The following is a 24,543-nucleotide window of genomic DNA, read 5'->3' as shown; positions in this document are numbered from 1 at the left end:
AGAAGCTGACCAGAAGTTACCATCCTATTCTCATTTTCTGTAATTTCCTCAAATGCCCTACATTTTAGTGACATTGGACCACTCAACATTCCATCACACCTCCAGCCCATTGTTCACACTATTTCTCTGCCAGAAATAACCTCTCTCTACCTACTTCCCATCCCTCATTATCATCTTGTCCTTAAAGCCCAGCACAAATGGCACATTCCCTTGTCAGTTTTTCCTACTACCCCATAATTAACTTCTCCCTTATAAGCATTCTCAAAGACTTTCACAGTATCTTCACATGAAAGTATCCACATTTTGGGTGTGTTATTTGTGTGTGTCTTTACCCTGAAGGGAATTCTTTAGGGGTAAAGGATTTGTTTTCCTCTTTAAATCCCCACCACTAAACACAGCTCTTGATGCTTGCTATACAGTCAATATGTAATAATCAAATTAATAAATCCACAACCGAACATTTCTAAGAGAAATTCAAAACTTGTTCCAGAAACTTGTAATATGAGATGTGATAGGAGTCTGAGAAAAGCCAAGTGCTGTGTTAACCATGCCTCAGATACACCTTTTGTTCAAAACCCACAGAAATCCTCAAAGAAGTTTCTCTTTGGATTTTCTTACTATGCAGAAAAACAGAGAAATCCAGGGAGGAAGGGAAACTTGGGTGAAATCAGAGCTCCCTGGGCTGACTGCTAGGTCTTTGGGAAAGTCGGGTACTCATTACTTAAGAAAAGTGTGTAACTTTTTCTCCTTTATTCTATAGTGAAGAACTGGGCTCTACCCCCAGATATTCTGATTTAGTTGGTTTAGCATATAGGCAATGATATTTTTGAACAGCTCCCAAGATGATTAATGTGCAGCAAGGGTGGAAAACCAATTCCTAGACTGTTGTTGTGCATTGAATGCTTGTGTCCCCTCAAACCTCACACACCCTAACCCCCAGTGTGGTGGTATTTGGAAGTGAAGCGTTTGGGAGGCAGTTAGGTTTAGAGAAAGTCAGGAGGGTGGGGTCCCCCTGGTGGGATTAGCATCCTAATAAGAGGAAGAGACCAGGGTTTTCTCCGAATCCCTGTGTGATGATACAGCAAGAAGATGGCAGCCTACAAGCCAGGAAGAGAGCTCTCCCCAAGAACCCAACCATGCTGTCATGCTGGTCCTGGGCTTCCCAGCCTGCAGGACTGTGAGACATCAGAGTCTGTTGTTTAAGCCACTCAGTCTAAATATTTTGTTATAACAGCCCCAGCTGACTAAGACAATTGACATCCATATGGTCTTTCATATGGATGTACTGGTGCACAGATTCAACAAATAATCATGATCATACAAAGCATTTTGGAACATTGCCTGGCACATAGAAAATGCTCAATAGATGTTGGCTGTTAGCAGTAGTATTAGCATTATCATCACCATCATCAGGCAGATAGATAACCAGGGATTGTTACATACTTTTTTACTTCCTCTATTTTTCAATAAAGAACTAAACTTAGATTATTTTTCTGATAAAGAGATAAAGATCTAGGAGAGTTAAGTGGCTTGACCAAGGGTTCAGAGTCAGGGATTGAAATTATGACTGAAATCCGAATGTCTTTCACTGCAGCAGGCTAATAGCAGGCGAAACAGCTCCCTGTTTACAGTTACTCAGAATAACAATTCCCAAGACTAATATTACGATGCATGTTTACCTTGCTTGTTGGCCATCATCCTCTTTTATTTTCCAGATTAACCCCTCCAAGAAAGGCTGAAATAGAAGTCAGTATGGGCTAAAACCAAACATAGATAGGCAGAACTTTTGACCTAAAATCCTAGTGTTTTACCTGGGAACAACTACCTCTATGTACAATACAGAGCCTCCAACTCTTGGGTTATCTTCCAGGCTTGAAGAGATCAGATTGCTAACAACAGCATTTGTCTAGAGGTTAATTTCTTATTGAGCATATAACTTATCTAGTACCTGTCTAGACCTTCTACCCTTGGTGATTTCTGAAATTGTTCATTTCCTAAAAACTCAAGAGTCTAATGCCCAGAAATGGGTCCAGAAGAGAGAAGAGGTGAGGAGAAGTGCTATTGCTGACATTACCCTAATATCCCCAGGAACTCAGGTCAGTCCACTGAATTTTTTGTGCCCTGGTTATTTTACTGAGTCCAAAATTGGATCAGGTTTTTAATAGTCTGATTTCCTTGAGGTGAGAGAAAAACTCAAAGATAGGCCAGATGCCTACTAGGAAGCCCTACATTTCACCCTGCTAATCTCTCTTAAAGAACTAAATCAAAATCATCTCTTTTGTGGCATCATGATAACATTTCCCTCTGTTCCAATTTGGATTGGAACTACCTTTATTATTGCACTTGTCAATGTATTAGAATTATTTGATTAGCTATCATTTTCCTTTACCTTGCAATGAACAAACACAAGGATCATATCTTCTTTTACTCTACTCTGCCTCTAACAATAGCAATTGCCCATTGGAGATGGAAACATTGGAGATGCTCAATAAATGATAGTTAAATTGGTGCATGAGTGGATAGTAGGCCTTTGGGTCTTATTTAAGCCTGAACTGATGATGCAATTGCAGGGGATATACTTTTGAATTATAGGGTCCATATCCATGGATGATACTAGATGATTGACTAGATGATAAACTATTCATCTTTTATCTTCCACAGCATCCGTTTTTAAGAAATATATGTTGAGGATCTGTTCTGCTCAGAAATGGAATAGAATTCACATGTCTTAACTGGGGTTAAATCCATCCATAAATTTAATAGACATTTTTTTTATTCCTGCTATATGCAGAACATGGTGGGAGATAGAATGTATAAAGGGTTGAGCCAAGATTAGTCTTATAGAGAATATGAATCTGGAACTGCATTTTTAAAAATTGTTTAAGTTTTGGATCATAAAATAGCAGGGCATTTTAGGTTATAGAAAGAGTATAATCAGAAGCAGAGACAGATAAAATGATACAGCCACTTTGGAAAACAGTTTGAGAGTTTCTTAAAATATTCAACATAAACTTACTATATGAGCAAGAATAAGTATGGTATTGGGAGGCTTTGGTTGGGTGGCATTAACTTTGTAGTCAAGGGTTCTAATCAAAGAAGATACATGAATTACTAACAAGTGCAGGAAAAGATACTCAACATTATTAGTCATTAAGGAAGTGCCAGTTAAAATCACAATGAGATATCACTTCATATCTACTAGGATGGTTATAATCTAAAAGACTGAAAATGCCAAGTGTTGATGAGGATGTGGAGAAATTGGGAACTTCATACATTGTTGGTGGGAAAATAAAATTATACAACCACTTTGGAAAACAGTTTGAGAGTTACTTAAAATATTCAACATAAACTTACTATATGAGTCAGACATTTCACTCCTAAGTATCACCAACCAAAATGACAATATATGTCCACTCAGAAATTTGTACATGAATGTTCATTAACATTATTCATAATAGCGCCCAGATACAAACAACTCAAATGTTTATCAGTTGGTGAGTGGATAAAGAAAATATGGTATATCCATACAACAGATGCTGCTCAGCAATAAGAAGGAACAAGCTACTGACATATTGTGCAACTTCATGGATGAACTTCAAAAGCATCATGTTAAATGAAAAAAGCCAGACACAAAGGAGTCCCTTTGTGTCTGTTTGTATGTGTTCCACAAAAGGCAACTCTATAGAGATAGAGAGCTGCTTAGTAGTTGTCTGAGGCTAGGAGTGAGGACAGGAATTGACTCAAATGAGCACTAGGGAACTTTCTGGGGTGAGAGAAATATTCTAAAACAAGTTTGTGGCAATGGCCACACAACTCTGTAAATTTACTAAAAATCATTGACTCGCACACTACAACAAGTTAATTGTGTGCTATGTAAATTATACCTCAATAAGGCTGTGAGACTGAGAAGGTTTAAATAAAATCATGGTTCTACTACTATCCAGCTATGAGACTTGGACAAGTTATCTCAGCTTCATAAACTCTATTTTCCCACATGCAAAATATTTTCCCAACTGATAAAAATAGTACAGTGGCTACGCAGTGTAGACTAAGTACGGTCATGCAGTAAAACACAGAGCACATGATAATTGCTCAGTTAATGTTAGTTCTTGTTATTATTAGTATTGTCAGAATACAGTGAAGAGATCTGCCTGACACGATGAACTGACAGCCCATATCAACAGCATGAGAAGTAGGGGACAGTAAGTGAGGTGGGATCAGTTGTGAGAGACTGTCTTACTTGTATTTACTTTCAAAAGTTGCATGGAGACTTGGAGGGAAGAGAAGATCTCAAATCCCAAACTGGAAAGGAGGTAACTATGGTACTATTTTTTTGGGGGGGTATCATTAATCTACAATTACATGAGGAATATTATGTTTACTACACTTCTCCATCACCAAGTCCCCCTCACAAACCCCACTACAGTCACTGTCCATCAGCGTAGTAAGATGCTGTAGAATCACTACTTGTCTTCTCTGTGTTGCACAGCCCTCCCCGTGTCCCCCACACATTATACCTACTAATCATAATGCTCCTTTTCTCCCCCCCACACCTTATCCCTCCCTTCCCACCCATCCTCCCCAGTCCCTTTCCTGTTAGTCCATTCTTGGGTTCTGTGATTCTGCTGCTGTTTTGTTCCTTCAGTTTTTTCTTTGTTCTTATATTCCACAGATGAGTGAAACCATTTGGTAATTGTATTTCTCTGCCTGGCTTATTTCACTGAGCAAAATACCCTCTAGCTCCATCCATTTTGTTGCAAATGGTAGGATTTGTTTTCTTCTTATGGCTGAATAATATTCCACTCTGTATATGTACCACATCTTCTTTATCCATTCATCTACTGATGGACACTAGGGTTGCTTCCATTTCTTGGCTATTGTACATAGTGCTGTGATAAACATAGGGGTGCATCTGTCTTTCAAACTGGGTGCTGCATTCTTAGGGTAAATTCCTAGGAGTGGAATAACTGGGTCAAATTGTGTTTCTATTTTGAGTTTTTTTGAGGAACCTCCATACTGCTTCCACAATGGTTGAACCAGTTTACATTCCCACCAGCAGTGTAGGAAGGTTCCCCTTTCTCCACAACCTCCCAACATTTGTTGTTGTTTGTCTTTTGAGTGGTGGCCATCCTTACTGGTGTGAGGTGGTATCTCATTGTGGTTTTAATTTGCATTTCTCTGATGACTAGCGATGTGGAGCATCTTTTCATGTGTCTATTGGCCATCTAAATTTCTTCTTTGGAGAACTGTCTGTTCAGCTCCTCTGCCCATTTTTTTATTGGATTATTTGCTTTTTGTTTGTTGAGGTGCATGAGCTCTTTATATATTTTGGATGTCAACCCTTTATTGGATCTATCATTTATGAGTATATTCTCCCACACTGTAGGATGCCTTCTTGTTCTGTTGATGGTGTCTTTTGCTGTACAGAAGCTTTTCAGCTTGATATACTCCCACTTGCTCATTTTTGCTTTTGTTTCCCTTGCCCGGGGAGATATGTTCATGAAGAAGTCACTCATGTTTATGTCCAAGAGATTTTTGCCTATGTTTTTTTCTAAGAGTTTTATGGTTTCATGACTTACATTCAGGTCTTTGATCCATTTCGAATTTACATTTGTGTATGGGGTTAGACAGTGATCCAGTTTCATTCACTTACATGTAGCTGTACAGTTTTGCCAACACCAGCTGCTGAAGAGGCTGCCATTTCCCCATTGCATGTCCATGGCTACTTTATTGCATATGAATTGACCATATATGTTTGGGTTAATATCTGGACTCTCCATTTGTTCTACTGCTCTGTGGGCCTGTTCTTGTGCCAGTACCAAATTGTCTTGATTACTGTGGCTTTGTAGTAGAGCCTGAAGTTGGGGAGTGAGATCCCCCCCACTTTATTCTTCCTTCTCAGGATTGCTATGGCTATTCGGGTGTTTTGTGGTTCCATATGAATTTCAGAACCATTTGTTCCAGTTCATTGAAGAATGCTATTGGTATTTTGATAGAGATTGCATTCAATCTGTAGATTGCGTTAGGCAGGGTGGCCATTTTGACAATAATCATTCTTCTTAGCCAAGAGCATGGGATGAATTTCTATTTGTTAGTGTCTCTTCAATTTCTCTTAAGAGTGTCTTGTAGTTTTCAGGGTACAGGTCTTTCACTTCCTTGGTTAGGTTTATTCCTAGGTATTTTATTCTTTTTGATGCAATTGTGTATGGAATTGTTTTCCTGATTTCTCTTTGCTAGTTTATCATTAGTATATAGGAAAGCAACAGATTTATGTGTGTTAATTTTATATCCTGCAACTTTGCTGAATTCAAATATTTGTTCTAGTAGTTTTGGAGTGGAGTCTTTAGGGTTTTTTATGTACAGTATCATGTCATCTGCAAATAGTGAGAGTTTGACTTCTTCGTTACCAATCTGGATGCGTTTTATTTCCCTGTGTTGTGCAACTGCTGTGGCTAGGACCTCCAGTACTATGTTGAATAACAGTGGGGAGAGTGGGCATCCCTATCTTGTTCCCAATCTTAGGTGAAAAGCTTTCAGCTTCTTGCTGTTAAGTATGATGTTGACTCTGGGTTTGTCACATATGGCTTTTATTATGTTGAGGTACCTGCTCTCTCTACCAATTTTGTTGAGAGTTTTTATCATGAATGGATGTTGAATTTTGTCAAATGCTGTTTCAGCATCTATGGAGATGATCATGTGGTTTTTGTCTTTCTTTTTCTTTATGTGGTGGATGATGTTGATGGATTTTCCAATGTTGTACTATTCTTGCATCCCTGAGATGAATCCCACTTCATCATGGTGTATGATCCTCTTGATGTATTTTTGAATTTGGTTTGCTAATATTTTGTTGAGTATGTTTGCATCTATGTTCATCAGGGATACTGGTCCGTAATTTTCTTTTTTGGTGGGATCTTTGCCTGGTTTTGGTATTAGAGTCATGCTGGCTTCATAGAATGAGTTTGGAAGAATTCCCTCCTCTTCTGTTTTTTGGAAAACTTTAAGGAGAATGGGTATTATGTCTTCTCTAAATGTCTGATAAAATTCTGTGATGTATTCATCTTGCCCAGGAGTTTTGTCAAGACGGACACTACAGAAATACAAAGAATTATTAAAGAATACTATGAAAATCCGTATGCTAACAAACTGGATAACCTAGAAGAAATGGAGAACTTTCTAGAAAAATACAACCTTCCAAGGCTGACCAAGGAAGAAACAGAAAATCTGAACAGACCAATTACCAGCAATGAAATTGAACTGGTAATCAAAAACTTCCCTAAAAACAAAACCCCTGGACCAGATGGCTTCCCGCTGAATTTTATTGAACATTTAGTGAAGACCTAATACCCATTCTCCTTAAAGTTTTCCAAAAAATAGAAGAGGAGGGAATACTTCCAAACTCATTGTATGAAGCCAGGATCACTCTACTACCAAAACCAGGCAGACACCACAAAAAAGAAAATTACAGACCAATATCCCTGATGAACATAGATGCAAAAATACTCAACAAAATACTAGCAAACTGAATTCAAAAATACATCAAGAGAGCCGCTGCCCTCTGCCCTGCCTCCACCTCTCCCCGCCCTGCGGAAGGGCAATCTCGCCGCCTCCCGCACTGGTGGCAGCAGCCCGGGCATGGACGCCCGGCGGGAGCAGGAGACAGTGCGGTGGCTGCAGTGGGACAAGCTTGATTCGTTCTTGAGCCTTTCACTCCTGGCTTGTTCCTGAGGGCATGCTGTTTGTTTTCCCAGAAGATTCCTTTCTGCCCTCTTCTGCTGAACTTGTTTCTCATGTTGTTACTCATGTTTCTGGTCTGGACTTACATGGAACATATGCAGAGAGGCCTTCCCTGACTCCCAATGAATCCTTTAACTTTGGAGTCTGTGAAACAACTAATTGCAGAAGGTAATAAAGAAGAACTACAGAAATGTTTTGGAGCCTGAATGGAGTTTGGGACAGCAGGTCTTCGAGCTGCTGTGGGAGTGGGATTTTCACATATGAACGACTTGACCATCATCCAGACTACACAGGGATTTTGCCAATACCTGGAAAAGGAATTTGGTGACGTGAAGCAAAGAGGTGTTGTGATAAGCTTTGATGCTCGAGCTCATCCACCAAGTGGAGGCAGCAGCAAAGGATTTGCCCTTCTTGCTGCAACCACATTTATCACTCAGGGGATTCCTGTGTACCTCTTTTCTGGCATAACCCCCCACCCACCCCCTTTGTGCCCTACACAGTCTCACATTTGAAACTTTGTGCTGGAATCATGATCACTGCCTCTCACAATCCAAAGCAGGATAATGGTTATAAGGTCTACTGGGCTAATGGAGCTTAGATCATCTCTCCTCATGATAAAGGGATTTCTCAAGCTATTGAGGAAAATCTAGAGCCATGGCCCCAATCGTGGGATGATTCTTTAATTAATGGCAGTCCACTTCTTCATGACCCAAGTGCTTCCATCAGTAAGAGCTACTTTGAAGACCTTAAAAAGTACTGTTTTCACAGGAGTGTGAACAGGGAGACCAAGGTGAAGTTTGTGCACACCTCTGTCCATGGTGTGGGTCACAAGTTTGTGCAGTCGGCTTTCCAGGCTTTTGACTTCGTGCCTCCTGAGGCTGTGCCCGAACAGAAAGATCCTGACTCCGAGTTCCCAAACGTGAAATACCCAAATCCCGAAGAGGTAAAGACTTTATCTTTTGCTTTGGCTGACAAAATCAACGCCAAAATCATTTTGGCAAATGATCCAGATGCTGATAGACTTGCTGTGGCAGAAAAGCAAGACAGTGGTGAATGGAGAGTGTTTTCGGGCAATGAGCTGGGGGACCTCTTGGGCTATTGACTTTACTTCTTGGAAAGGAAAGAACCAAGATCACAGTGCCCTCAAAGACACATACATGTTGTCCAGCACCATCTCCTCCAAAATCTTGCAGGCCATTGCCTTAAAGGAGGGCTTTCACTTTGAGGAAACATTAACTGGTTTTAAGTGGATGGGAAACTGAGCCAAACAGCTTATAGACCGGGGGGAAAATGTCTTATTTGCATTTGAAGAAGCTATCGGATACATGTGCTGCCCTTTTGTTCTGGACAAGGAGGGAGTCAGTGCTGCTGTCATAAGCGCGGAGTTGGCCAGCTTTCTAGGAACCAAGAATTTGTCTTTGTCTCAGCAGCTAAAGACCATTTATGTTGAGTATGGCTACCATATTACTAAAGCTTCATATTTTATCTGTCATGATCAAGGCACCATTAAGAAATTATCTGAACACCTTCGAAACTATGATGGGAAGAATAATTATCCAAAAACGTGTGGCAAATTTGCAGTTTCTGGCATTAGAGACCTTACGACCGGCTATGATGATAGCCAACCTGATAAAAAAGCCGTTCTCCCTACTAGTAAAAGCAGCCAAATGATCACATTTACCTTTGCTAATGGGGGCATGGCCATCATGCGAACCAGTGGAACAGAACCCAAAATCAAGTACTATTCGGAACTGTGTGTTCCCCTGTAAATAGAAGAGAGTCAAGCATCAGGAAAAATAATTTTTAAAGGTTAAGTCAACATTGTCCAATAGAAATGAAATGTGAGCCACATACGTAATTTGAAATTTCCTACTAGAAGCATTTTAAAATGGTATAAAGGAACAGTGATCCTGAGCAGCTGAAGAAAGAACTAAATGAACTAGTCAGTGCTATAGAAGAACATTTTTTCCAGCCACAAAAGTATAACCTGCAGCCAAAGGCAGAGTAAAATATTCCAGTTCTGGGCATAATTACATTTACCTGCAATTAAGTTGAACTTGATTTGTTAAGCAATATTTTTGAGGACCAAATGGTTTAAACTAGAGATACAGTATTTTTTTTAAGAGACATGCATTCCTCGTTGTCCTATTGTTTGATCTTTAAGGTAGATAAAGAAAAGATGGCCAAATGTAACAACTTCTATTAAAAAATTGAGCCTGGGCATTATCTGAATTTAAAAAATGAAGATTTTAAAAATAACTAACTCTCAAAAATATATTGTAATTAATATGCTTTTATTAGAAGTAACAAATATTCATCTTCCTTATAATTCTTTTCATGGAAGTAGCCTGAAAACCTATACAATTACTAAATGCTGGACTGTCTTGTATAGGATAGCCACTTTAGAAGTATACTTATATTTACATTTCTATCAGTTGCTTATAAATAAAATGAACATATCAATGCTGTGTTCATGTTTAAAAATAATTCACACAAACATGTAAAGTGGAGCAAAAATACTTTAAGAAGATAAGGTTTTCTGACCAAAAAATTTTTAGTTCTAATAATACACCATTATATATTGTATATGTGCTAGGAAAAAACAGTTAAACCATCTTTGTTTAATGTGTTAACATTCGTTTTATCTCTTGTAATCTTGAATCAAACCACTGGTTATTGGATACTTGCACAGCATTTTATTGTACAGTTTGCTTAAGCATAGTTTAATATACTTCTTGGTCCTGAGGCAGGAAGGAGAATAAGCAATAACTATTTACCTGACTTGGATTTTTTTTATTGCCTTGTTTATTTGTGATTGAAATCTAAAATAAGACTTTATTAAAACAGATTTCCTTTTGAAAAAAAAATACATCAAGAGGATCATACACCATGGTCAAGTGGGATTCATCTCAGGGATGCAATGATGGTACAACATTCAAAAATGTATCAACATCATCAACTACATCAACAAAAAGGACAAAAACCACATGATCATCTCCATAGATGCTGAAAAAGCATTTGACAAAATTCAACATGCATTCATGATAAAAACTCTCAACAAAATTGGTAGAGAGAGCAGGTACCTCAACATAATCAAGGCCGTATCTGACAAACTCACATCCAACCTTATACTTAATGGCGAGAAGCTGAAAGCTTTTCAATCAGGAACAAGACAAGGATTCCCACTCTCCCCACTTTTATTCAACATGGTAGTGGAGGTCCTAGCCACAGCAATCAGACAACACCGGGAAATAGAAGGCATCCAGATTGGTAAAGAAGAAGTCAAACTGTCACTATTTGCATATGATATGACATTGTACATAAAAAACCCTAAGGAATCCAGTCCGAAACTACTAGAATTAATATCTGAATTCAGCAAAGTTGAAGGATACAAAATTAGTAACAGAAATCTGTTGCATTCCTATACACTAACAATGAACTAGCAGAAAGAGAAATCAGGAAAACAATTCCATTCACAATTGCATCAAAAAAGAATAAAATACCTAGGAATAAACCTAACCAAGGAAGTGAAAGAGTATACCCCTAAAACTACAAGACTCTCTTAAGAGAAATTAAAGAGACACTAACAAATGGAAATTCATCCCATGCTCTTGGCTAGGAAGAATTATTATTGTCAAAATGGCCACCCTGCCTAACGCAATCTACAGATTGAATGCAATCTCTATCAAAATACCAATAGCATTCTTCAATGAACGGGAACAAATGGTTCTGAAATTCATATGGAACCACAAAACACCCGAATAGCCATAGCAATCCTGAGAAGGAAGAATAAAGTGGGGGGGATCTCACTCCCCAACTTCAGGCTCTACTACAAAGCCACAGTAATCAAGACAATTTGGTACTGGCACAAGAACAGGCCCACAGAGCAGTAGAACAAATGGAGAGTCCAGATATTAACCCAAACATATATGGTCAATTGATATATGATAAAGGAGCCATGGATATACAATGTGGAAATGACAGCCTCTTCAATAGCTGGTGTTGGCAAAACTGGACAGCTACATGTAAGTGAATGAAACTTGATCACTGTCTAACCCCATACACAAATGTAAACTTGAAATGGATCAAAGACCTGAATGTAAGTCATGAAACCATAAAACTCTTAGAAAAAAATATAGGCAAAAATCTCTTGGACATAAACATGAGCAACTTCTTCATGAACATATCTCCCTGGGCAAGGGAAATAAAAGCAAAAATGAATAAGTTGGGACTATATCAAGCTGAAAAGCTTCTGTACAGCAAAGGACACCATCAACAGAACAAAAAGGCATCCTACAGTATGGAAGAATATATGCATAAATGACAGATCCAATAAAGGGTTGACATCCACAATATATATAAAGCTCACACACCTCAACAAACAAAAGGCAAATAATCCAATTAGAAAAGCGCAGAGGAGCTGAACAGACAGTTCTCCAAAGAAGAAATTCAGATGGCCAACAGGCACATGAAAATATGCTCCACATCGCTAATCATCAGAGAAGTGCAAATTAAAACCTCAATGAGATACCACCTCACATCAGTTAGGATGGCCACCTAAAGACAAACAACAACAAATGTTGGCGAGGATGGGGAGAAAGGGGAACCCTCCTACACTGCTGGTGGGAATGTAAATTAGTTCAACCATTGTAGAAAGCAGTATGCAGGTTCCTCAAAACACTAAAAATAGAAATGCCATTTGACCCGGAAATTCCTCTCCTAGGAATTTACCTTAAGAATGCAGGAGGAGGTGGGTGCAGCCTGGCAGGTGGATGCTAAAGGGGCGTGCCCAACAGGTGGGCACAGATGGGGCGGGACCCAGCAGCTTCCTCATTGTCCTGGTCTGCCTCATTTTCAGCGTGCTGTCCACCATCGAGCAGTATGTCGCTCTGGCCACAGGGACCCTCTTCTGGATGGAGATCATCCTGGTGGTGTTCTTTGGGATGGAGTGCGTGGTCTGCCTCTGGTCAGCAGGCTGCCGCAGCAAGTACATGGACATCTGGGGGTGTCTGCACTTTGCCCGGAAGCCCATTTCCATCATTGACCTCACTGTGGTGGTGGCCTCCATGGTTGTCCTCTGCGTGGTCTCCAAAGGGCAGGTGTTTGCCACCTCGGCCATCAGGGGCATCCGCTTTCTCCAGATTGTGAAGATGCTGCACGTGGACCGCCAGGGAGGCACGTGGAGGCTGCTCGGCTCTGTGGTCTTCATCCACCGCCAGGAGCTGATCACCACCTTATACATCGGCTTCCTGGGCCTCATCTTCTCCTCCTACTTCGTGTACCTGGCTGAGAAGGACGCCGTGAACGAGTCAGGCCTGGTTGAGTTCGGCAGCTACGCGGCTGTCCTGTGGTGCGGGTGGTCACGGTCACCACCATCGGCTACGGGGACAAGGTGCCCCAGACGTGGGTCGGGAAGACCATCGCCTCCTGCTTCTCCGTCTTCGCCATCTCCTTCTTCGCGCTCCCTGCGGGGATCCTCGGCTCCAGCTTTTCCCTGAAGGTCCAGCAGAAGCAACGGCAAAAACACTTCAATAGGCGGATCCCAGCAGCAGCCTCACTCATCCAGACAGCACGGAGGTGCTCTGCAGCTGACAACCCTGAGTCCTCCACCTGGAAGATCTATGTTCGCAAGCCCTCACGGAGCCACCCTCTGCTATCTCCCAGCCCCAAGCCCAAGAAATCTGCCATGGTAAAGAAAAAAAGTTCAAACTGGACAAGGACAATGGGGTGGGTCCCGGAGAGAAGATGCTCACAGTACCCCACATCACGTGCGAACCCGTCGCAGAGGAGCGGAGGCCAGACCATTTCTCTGTGGACGGTTGTGACAGTTAGGTGAAGAAGAGCTCCATGCTGCTGGAAGTGAGCCCCACCCACTTCATGAGAACCAACGGCTTTGCTGAGGACTTGGACCTGGAAGGGGAGACGCTGCTGGCTCCCATCACACACGTGGCACAGCTGTGGGAGCACTATCGGGCCGCCATCAAGGTCATTCGGCGCATGCAGTACTTTGTGGCCAAGAAGAGGTTCCAGCAAGCATGGAAGTCCTACGAGGTGCGGGACGTCATCGGGCAGTACTCTCAGGGCCACCTCAACCTCATGGCGTGCATCAAAGAGCTGCAGAGAAGCAAGTGTGGAAGCCCTACGACGAGGCTCCAGAGGGACTGGGTGTCTTGTATTGCTGGGCACCACAGCCCCTTTGCCCACTGACAGGCCAAGTGTGTGGGTGGCACCCAGGCTGAGTGTGAGCTCACATCCGTCTCCCCCCAGGCTGGACCAGTCCATCGGGAAGCCCTCCCTCTTCATCTCCACTTCAGAGAAGAGCAAGGACCGAGGTAACAACAGCATTGGTGCCCGCCTGAACCAGGTGGAAGACAAGGTGCTGATGGAAATGTGCTGGACCTGAGCAGAGGCCACCGTGGGCTGGTGTCCTGCTCAGCCTGACCGGCTGCTTTCTCACAATCGACTGGTGCCCTCCTCGGGGACAGACCCTGGGAAAGCGCCTGGCCAGACCCAGAGGGCACAGTGCTATGTCTCAGCCCCACGTTACCACTGCAGCCATCAGGGCCATAAACAACCCCCACGCAATCTGCTGATCGTGGGGAAGCCAGGACAGGAAATGGAGCCACCGCTGGGCCTCAGTACCAGGCATATCTACGGTGGCACTGCCAGCCCCCCGCCAGCCCCAGCCAGAGCCGCTGGGCTTTCTCCCACCCACAGGGTGGGCCTGGGGCAGGAGCGGAGCCTGGCCCTGGTGGTCAGAGTCGGAGCTCCAGCCCCCACATGCTTCCTCATCTCAGTCAGGCCCTAAGCTGTGACAGGGGTCCCATCCCAGGCCAGCTCACTCAGCTGCAAGAAGAGGGGCTCAGAGAGGTGTGGGCAAGGGCCTCTTGGGGTGCACAGCCACATGCCCCTACTCTTAGGAACAGATCATTCTGAGGGTCAGGAGTCTGGGCTGTCCACTTTTTGGGGTCATCATTGGGAAAGCCAGCTCAGCTTGTCCAGGGGTGCCCCATTTCCCTACAAGGAGCCCCCTATGCTCATGTCCAGGCCAGCGGCCACAAGTTTACACTTCCTGCTCACCGGAGTCCTACAGCCTGGTGGTCACTCTTGCTTGGCAGTGGGACACCCTGCTCCAACGTGGTCCCCACCACCTGTCCCCAGAGAACTCGCACGCCTGTCCAGGCCTGGCCTGGCTGTTCAGATCCACCTTGGTCCCGGGGTGTGGAGAGCAGAGAGAGCATTCCCACCGTGCTGCCAGTGCCCCCAGGGCTTCACCTGCAGATATGCAGGAGCCCACTCCCCACACCTCAAACCCGCTCCCACCGGCCTACCTTTCCTAGTGAAGGAGAAGATATAAGCCACTCCATGTGCTTCTTCTTACAAGTGGCCAGAACTACTGCACGTTCCTTCACATTGTCTTCTTTTTTCTGGAAAGGACTCTTATTTGCCCAAATAAATCCTTTTTGACAGTTGGAGAAACCAAGGCCCAGAGAGGTTGGACGGATGCCTAAGATCACACAGCCAGGTAGGTGATGAACTGGTCCCTGTGGGGCCACAGATGGTGGGGAGATGAGCTGGGGAGAGGCAGAGGAAGCCAGACAGGGTCCCATAAACACACGTGGTCTACTCAAAAAGAAGCCAGGCCTGAACACTGAGGGCCAAGGTGGGGGTTGGGGGGCAAACAGTAAGGTCTGTGGGGGTGGGAGTCAGGGGGACTGCACAGATTCAGACAGTTGGTAGCTGCCTCACCAGGCCTGGGACAGGAGGCCTGGAACACTGGCCTGGCCAGCCCCCAGCCCCGAGACCTCAGTCCCTGGGCCTGAGCCTCCTGCCCAGCCCAGGCTGGGCTGCTAGGGAGGCGGGCATCCCCTCGTTCTCTTGGGACTCAGTGGGGAAGAGGGCTGCTCCAGCCTTCCTCCCTCAGTGTGTATTCTTAGCTCGGGGTTGGTGGGGGTGGGCCGGACCTGCAGCTGTGTTTACGTTGAGCCCTGTTTATTCTGCAAGCTCAGCTCACACTGCTCTTGCTGATAGGAGCTCAGTAGGCCCGGAGAATTTCTTTCTTCTCTGTTTTTGCCAGAAATGTTCATGGCTTAGAACTGCACTCAGGAAAGTCCTGGGTTTCCAGGCCCCCATTCTGAAGGTGTGGGTGGGATGGACCCCCACCACCCAACCCTCCTTCCACTACCTCCTGGCTGAGCATGCCTTTCTCCTGGACAGGAGTGTCCTCAGCCCAGGACCCCACCACCATACCTCCCCAGGCCCCTCTGCCTCCCCTTTGGACTGGGCAGCAGACCCTATTACCCAGGACTTGGTATCCACCCACACACTGCTCCTCCTGGTCTGTCCCTTGTCCCAGAGGGACCCCCTGTCTCCACAGGCCTCCAAGCAGGCCCCTGAGTCATTGTCACCCCACCCATGCCCCCACTCGCCCATCAGGGCTGCTCATCCCTTTACCCAGCCCCACTCCCTCTTGCTGAGTTCAAGCCTTTATCATCTTAGATTATTTTTCTAGCCACCTATGTGGTCTCCAGCCTGTCTGTCCCCCACCCTTAGCTAATCCTTCACATTGTGTATTAGTTCCTGAGCACTGCTGACATCAGCTTGCTAATATTTTCTGTAAATTTTGGTGCCTATATCTGGGTATGAGATCCATACATAACGTAATTTCCCCTCTTCCATGGTCCTCATCAGGTATGGGTATCAAATTTATGTAAGCCTCATAGAAGGAGTTAAGAAGTGTGCCTTCTCTTTCTAGAATATCTTGTTTAGGATTAGAATTTTCTCCCCTTTTGAATGTTTGATGAAACTTCAAGGTACAGCCATTTATACCTGGTGTGTTTTTTGTGGGAAGATTTTTCATTCTAATTCAATGATGTCAGTGATTATGAGACTGTGCATGTTTTCCATCTTTTTTGTGTCAGTTTTGTTAAGTTGTGTATTATAGGAATTTGTACATTTCACCTTAGGTTTCAAATTCATTAGCATTTATTGTCACTTCCATGTCTGTATTATTGGTAGTGAGGTCCCTTTTTTATTGCCAGTTTTGTTGGTTTGTGCCTTCCCTTTTTCCATTGCCCGCTGTTTGCCAACCTCATTAATATTTTCAACAAACTTGCATTTTATTGATCCCGTCTGGTGGAGGTTTGGTTTCGTCCCAGGCATGTCTCTTCACTTGGCCTTAATATATTGTTCTTTTCTCTAACTTCTCAGGTTGCATGATTATTAATTTTCAGATTTTCTGGGTTTCTAAGGTGTGAATTCAAGGCTATACATTTTCCCTCTAAATACCACTCAAACTGCACCCCCCATGCATTGATATATAGCATTTAACTTTAATGCTTATTCACTTAAACATTTTTCTAATCTCCATTATGATCTCTTATTTATTCCAGGACATGACTTTTGTCACTGTTGTAATTGGGAGAGCCTTTTTTTCCTAATGTTATTGTTCTGATATAAGAGAGAGTGATGTATATTATATTAATCCTTTGAAACATTTTGAAATATGCTTTATGGCACACTATGTGGTCAGTTCCTGTAAGGGCACCCTCTGTCTTTGAATACTATGTGTATTCTGTATTTGTTGGGGGCAGTGTTACATTTATGGTCATTAGAATAACCTTGCATTTGTTTTGTTGAAATCTATATGCTCACTGGAATATTTTTAACTACTTGATCAATCATTACAGAGACATGTGTTAAAAGTACAACTAGAGTGGACAATTCATCTACTTTTTCTTATATTTTTGCCAGTTTTTACTGTTTATGTATTTTTAGATCTTACAGTTAGGTACATTTAATGTTTAAATTTTTATACATTCTCTGCTGGAGTCAATGTTTTACAATTATATAGCACCCTCTTTATCTCAAGCAGTGTATCAAAACTAAGTTTTAGAACATTTTCAACCCCCTCAAATGCCCTCAGTTTCATTTGCAATTATTGCCAGCTCCCACCCCCCAGCTACAATCTGATCTGCTTTCTGTCTCTATATTCTTAAATTTCCATAAGCCTAGAAGTGTACCTTTTCTGGATGTTTCCTGTGAATGAAAGCACACAACATGTGGTGTTTTGTGTTTAGCTTTTTCACATGGCATAATGTTCTTGGGGCTCATCTGTGTTGCACCAGGTATTTGTTCCCTTTTTCATGCTGAATAGTATTCTCTTGTGTGGATGAACCACATTTTATTTATCCATTTGCCAGTTGATGGACATCTGGATTGTTTCCAACTTTTGGCTATTATGGGTAAGGCCGCCGTGAATTTTTATCTACCAGTCTTTGTATGGACATATGTTTTCATTTCTCTTAGGTTCCTAAGAGTGGAATTGATAGTTCATATGGCAACTTTCTAAAAAGCTTCTAAGCTGTTGCCCAAAGGGTCTGTAGCATTTTGATTTCCCACCAGTAATGTGCAAAGCATCCACGTTCTCCATATCCTTGCAAATCCATGGAATGGTTGGCCCCTTTTCTATTAGCTATTCTAGTGAGTGTGTCATGGTATCTCATTGTAAGTTTGATTTGCATTTTCCTAATCACTAATGATGTTGAGCAACTTTTCATGTGCTTATTAGCCATTCATGGTCTTCTTTAGTGCCTATTTTCTAATTAAGTAGTTTGTTCTGTTATTGAATTGTAGGAGTTGTTTATATGTTCTGGATACAAGTCCTTTATCAGATATATGACTTGCAAAGATTTCTTTCCATTCTGTGGCTGCCTTTTCATTTTCTTATTTAAAAGAGAAAAAAAAAGAAAAAAAGAAAAAAACAAGAACGCAGGGGCCCAGTTTGAAAAGACCTATGTCCCCCTATGTTTATTGCAGCACTCTTTACAATAACCAAGAAATGGAAGCAACCTAAGTGTCCATCAGTAGATGAATGGATAAAAAAAGAGGTGGTACATATACACAATGGAATATTATTCAGTCAAAAGAAGAAGACAAATCCTACCATTTGCAGCAACATGGAAGGGGCTAGGGGGTATTATGCTCAGTGAAACAGGCCACGCGGAGAAAGACAAGTATCTAATGATTTCACTCATCTGTGGAATAGAAGAAAAAGAAAAAACTGAAGGAACAAAACAGCAGCAGAATCATAGAACCCAAGAATGGACTAACAGTTACCGAAGAGAAAGGGACTAGGGAGGATGGGTGGGAAGGGACGGATAACAGGGAAAAGGGGGCATTACGATTAGCACACAGAACATGGCGGGGAGCATGGGGAAGGCAGTACAACACAGAGAAGAGAAGTAGTGATTCTATAGCATCTTACTGTGCTGATGGACAGTGACTGTCGTGGGGTATGTGGGAGGGACTTGATAATGTGGGGAGCCTAGTAACCATAATGTTGCTCATTTAATTGTACATTAATGATACCTAAATTTAAAAAAATTTTAAAAGCACTCCTCTGTAGTCTTCCTGTTAGTCCCTCTCTTGCCTCTAATCTCTGCCAACCTCTGGTCTTTTTACTGCCCTTATACTTCTGCTTGTTCCAGAATGTCATTCAAGTTGGAATCATGTAATAAGAAGTCTTTTCAGATTGGCTTCTTCCACTTAGCAATATGCATTTAAGGCTCTCCTATATCTTTTCATGGTTCATTTCATTTTAACATTGAATTTAATTCTAGCGTCTGAATATACCACAGATATTTATCCCTTCACCTACTGAAGAATACCTTGTTTGCTGACAAGTGTGGGCAATTACAGTTGCCATTAACATCCTTGTGCAGGTTGTTATGTAGATGTAACTTTTCAGCTCCTTTGGGTAAACACCAAAGAGCACAATTGCTAGATTATATGGCAAGAGTATGTTTAGTTTCAAAATAAAATGCCAAACTACTTTACAAGTGGCTGTACAATTTTGCATTCACACCAACATTTGGTGAGAATAAGAATTTGTGTAGCAGTGTGTTCTCATCAGCATTTGGTGTTAGTATTCTGCATTCTGGCCTATGTAATAGGTGCCTAGGAACCTTACCATACTCACTTAGTATTTCCAGAAGTTTTTTTGTGTGTGTATAAATTCTTTTAGATTTTGTACATAGACCATCAAATCATCTGCAAAACAGTTTTATTTTCCCTGTTCTAATCTGTATGCCTTTTATTTCCTTTTCTTGCCTTATGCCTTAAAATTTCCAGTGCAATGTTGGAAAGGAGTGTTGGAGTGGGACATCCTTGTCTTGTTCCTGATCTTAGCTGGAAATAGTCTAGCTTCTCACCATTAAGTATGATGTTAGGGTAATGAGTGGATTGGGAAGTATTTCTTCTGCGTTTCTCTTCTGAAAGGGACTACAGAGAATTGATATGATTTCTTCCTTAAATGGCAGCATTCACCAGTCAGCACATCTGTGTCTCCTGCCTTGTGTTTTGAAAAATTATTAGTTATCAATTAATTCCTTTAATAGATGTAGGTTTATTCAGATTGCCTATTTCTCTGAGTTTCCACAGACTACGTCTTTCAGGTAATTGGTCCATTTTATTAAGGTTCTCAATTTTGTGGGCATAGAGTTGCTTATAGTATTCCTTTATTATTCTTCTAATGTCTGTGGGATGATCATTTATGTAGTTCCACAAGTGAGGACAGCCTGTACTTTATTTATCCTGTATTTCATTTCCTATGTATACACATGGGTTCCTCATCTGGTTCAATGATATATTGATATACTCTTACTTATTAGATTCTTAAAACTATTGACATTTTGGAGTCTATTTTGATACATGGTATGGATATTTCTGTCCTCATTCCAACTATTATTCTACTTTTGTGATGATAAATCATACTGATCATAATGAGTTACATTTTTTAATATGTTGCAAGCATCAATTTGATAGTATTTATTAAACTCAAGGTTTTAAAAGAAATGTGTTTATAGTTGCTTTTTTTGGTATATTTTCCATATTTTATTTTTGTATAAAGGATCCTCTAGCTTTTTAAAATAAATTGTAAAGCAACTCATGTCTTTCCAAAGCTTAGATCTTTGATTACATTTTCTAATATCATAGTTATTTATATTTTCTAATAGAAATTGATTCTGTTGCTGCATATGATTCATTTAATAATTATTGATTTTGTCTAGATTTTCAAATGTGTTTGGTCTAGATTTTTCAAATGTATAAACTTAACATAATATTATTTTGTAATTTAAAAAAAAATTAAGCAATGAAGCCATCTGGTCCAGGGGTTTTGTTCTTAGGTAGGTTTCTGATTACCAGTTCAATTTCATTGTTGGTAATTGGTCTGTTCAGATTTTCTGTTTCTTCCTTGGTCAGCCTTGGAAGGTTGTATTTTTCTAGAAAGTTGTCCATTTATTCCAGATTATCCAATTTGTTGGCACATAATTTTTCATAGTATTCTCTCATAATTCTTTGTATTTCTGTGGTGTTCATAGTGATTCTTCCTTTCTCATTTCTGATTCTGTTTATTTGTGTAGACTCTCTTTTTTTCTTGATAAGTCGGGCTAGGGGTTTATCTGTTTCATTTATTTTCTTGAAGAATGAGCTCCTGCTTTCATTGATTCTTTCTATTGTTTTATTCTTCTCGATTTTATTTATTTCTGCTCTAATCTTTATTATGTCCCTCCTTCTACTGACTTTGGGCCTCATTTGTTCTTCTTTTCCTAGTTTTGCTAATTGGGGGTTTAGACTGTTCATATGGGATTGTTCTTCTTCCCTGAGGTAGGCCTGTATTGCAATATACTTTCCACTTAGCACGGCCTTCATCGCATCCCACAGATTTTGCGGTGTTGAATTATTGTTGTCATTTGTCTCCATGTAATACCTGATCTCTGTTTTAATTTGGTCATTGATCCATTGATTATTTGGGAGTATGTTGTTAAGCGTCCATATGTTTGTGGGCTTTTTCATTTTCTTTGTGTAATTTATTTCTAGTTTCATACTTCTGTGGTCTGAGAAGCTGGTTGGTACAATTTCAGTCCTTCTGAATTTGCTGAAGCTCTTTTTGTGGCCCTGTATATGATCTATTATTGAAAATGTTCCATGTGCACCTGAGAAGAATGTGTATTCTCTGGCTTTTGGGTGTAGAGTTCTGTAGATGTCTGTTAGGCCCATCTGTTCTAATGTGTTGTTCAATCCCTCTGTCTCCTTACTTATTTTCTGTTTGTTGATCTGTTCTTTAGAGGGAGTGGAGTGTTGAAGTCCCCTAGAATGAATGCATTGCATTCTATTTCCCCATTTAAATCTGTTAGTATTCATTTCACACATGTAGGTACTCCTGTGTTGGGTGCATAGATATTTATAATGGTTATATCCTCTTGTTGAATTGACCCCTTTATCATTATGTAATGTTGTCCTTCGTCTCTTGTGACTTTCTTTGTTTTGAAGTCTATTTTGTCTGATGCAAGTACTGCAACTCCTGCTTTTTTCTCCCTATTAGATGCATGAAATATCTTTTTCCATCCCTTCACTTTCAGTCTGTGTTATGTCTTTGGGTTTGAAGTGAGTCTCTTGTAGGCAGCATATAGATGGATCTTGCTTTTTTATTCATTTATTGACTCTGTGTCTTTTGATTGGTGCATTCAGACCATTTACATTTAGGGTGATTATCGATAGGTATATACTTATTGCCACTGCAGGCTTTAGATTCGTGGTTACCAAAGGTTCAAGGGTAATGTCCTTACTATCTAAGAGTCTTAACACACTTAGTATGCTATTTCAAACACTGTCTAAAGGTTCTTTTTTTTTCTCCAACCTTTTCTTCCTCCTCCATTCTTTATATACTAGGTATCATATCCTGTATTCTTTGCGTATCCCCAGACTGACGTTGGGGTAGTTGATTTAGTTTTGCATTTGCTTAGTAATCAATTGTACTACTTTCTTTACTGTGGTTTTATTACCTAAATATTTAGCCTTAGGAAGACTTCCGTCTAAAGCAGTCCCTCCACAATACACTGTAGAGATGGTTTGTGGGAGCTAAATTTTCTCAGCTTTTGCTTTTCTGGAAACTGTTTAAACCCTCCTTCAAATTTAAATTATAACCTTGCCAGGTAGAGTATTCTTGGGTCAAGGCCCTTCTGCTTCATTGCATTAAATGTATCCTGCCACTCCCTTCTGGCCTGTAAGGTTTCTGCTGAGAAGTTCTGATGATAGCCTGATGGGTTTTCCTTTGCATGTGATCTTTTTAGTCTCTTTGGCTGCTTTTGATAGTCTGTCCTTATCCTTGATCTTTGCCATTTTAATTATCATATGTCTTGGTGTTGTCTTCCTTGGGTCCCTTGTGTTGTGAGAACTGTGCACCTCTATTGCCTGAGAGACTCTCTTTCCCCAGATTGGGGATGTTTTCAGCAATCACCTCCTCAAAGACACTTTCCCTTTTTTCCCTCTCTTCTTCCTCTGGTATCCTTATAATATGAACATTATTCTGTTTGGATTGGTCACACAGTTCTCTCAATATTTTTTCATTCCTAGAGATTCTTCTTTCCTGTTGCTCTTTCAGGACTAGTTGTATTATATGTTCATATTATATGTGGTTTTGGGAGGAAGCCTCTGTCTCACCTCTCCTGATGCCATCTTTAAACCAATCCTGTCAGTAGTGTAGCTTCTTTACACTGATGTCATACTCACTGAGGGCCGGGGTCAAGTCTTCCATGGTTAAGTCTACTTGCAGCCTTTGCTTTTGCATTGGGAGGTGCCAGGGCTGTGCCTTTCATTTTGTGTTGCTGCAGGGCATCATGGGCAATATCTGAGATGAATTGATGGGCAGCTAGGGAGATGAGCTGAATTACATGTGCGTTCACGGCCTCAAAGCCAGCATGGTGCAGCAGTATCCAGTCAATACATCTGGGAATATAGATATGGAATCCTCCAGCTGCAGTCAGGAAGTACAATAGAGGTGTGCTGGATACCGTCGGCCTCACCACTCCATTGGCAGTGTTGAGAGTGGGTAAACCCCATTAGACACAGCCCCCTCTGAGGACTCTGCACCACCCAATGACAGCTTCCCTGCTCTGCCTGGCCAGCTCTCCAGCCTGCGCTGCCGTGTGTCCCATGCCCCCTGCTCACCTCCAGCCACAGACACCCCTGCTGTCACTGTGGGGCTAGCCTTTTTCTTTTTTGCAGCAGTGCGCTGAGGGCCGTGCTGTAGGGGCGGAGGCAGTGGAAGCCAGTGCTTCTTTGCGGTCTGAGCCTGAGCAGCTACAGTTTGTCATCTGGGTGCAGGAGGCAGCTTTCTATTTCTTCTTGAGTGAGTTTTGGTAGTTTATAACTAGCACTACCAAGTAATTTGCCCATTTCAGCTATTTTGTCAAATTTATGAGTTTAGAGGTGTCCATTGTATTTCCATATCCTTTTAATGTCTTTAGGCATACAGCAATATCCCCTCTTTTGGGAAATTTGCTCTTGTTTTCTTTGGTTAGCTTGGCAGCATTCCTTCAGTTGTACTGACTTTTGTTTCTCTGAAAAAAACTAGCTTTGATTTTACTGATTTTGTTGTTTAGTTTCATTGATTTCTATTCTGTCTTTAGTATGTCCTTCTATATTTAGTTTTGGTGTTATTTGCTTTTCTCTTTCTAGATTTTAAGATGGGAGCTTAGATTATTCATTGGGGTTTTTTTCTACTATGATTTACTGCCTTAATTTCTGAGTAAGAATCCTATAAATTTTATCTTATATTTTTATTTTCACGCAATTCATATTATTTTCTCTTTTCCCTTGAAATATCTTTATTGACCCATGGGTTACTTAGAAGTGTATGTAATTTCCAAACTTGAGGTTGTTTTGCTTTTAACTGTTTTGTTGCTGATTTTAAGTTTATTACCCTCTTATCAGAAAACGTTTTGTATGAATTGAAATTTTTCACTT

The 24,543-nt window shown here is 41.3% G+C and overlaps 1 protein-coding gene and 1 pseudogene across 1 annotated transcript; both read left to right on the top strand.

Annotated features, from left to right (window-relative positions):
* Nucleotides 1-7,922: 7,922 nt before the first annotated feature.
* Nucleotides 7,923-9,784, top strand: LOC108407884 (phosphopentomutase-like; annotated as a pseudogene).
* Nucleotides 9,785-12,566: 2,782 nt separating this feature from the next.
* Nucleotides 12,567-14,542, top strand: LOC108407882 (potassium voltage-gated channel subfamily KQT member 1-like). Its single transcript, XM_037022781.2, is given in 5 exon segments — nucleotides 12,567-13,089; nucleotides 13,092-13,427; nucleotides 13,430-13,862; nucleotides 14,002-14,110; nucleotides 14,171-14,542. Coding segments are annotated over 5 exon segments (1,692 nt in total). The 5' UTR covers nucleotides 12,567-12,647.
* The last annotated feature ends 10,001 nt before the right edge of the window (nucleotides 14,543-24,543 follow it).

The sequence above is a fragment of the Manis javanica genome, chromosome 4 (assembly GCF_040802235.1).
Source record: "Manis javanica isolate MJ-LG chromosome 4, MJ_LKY, whole genome shotgun sequence".
NCBI lineage: Eukaryota > Metazoa > Chordata > Mammalia > Pholidota > Manidae > Manis > Manis javanica.
This window is presented reverse-complemented; position numbering and strand designations above follow the sequence as displayed.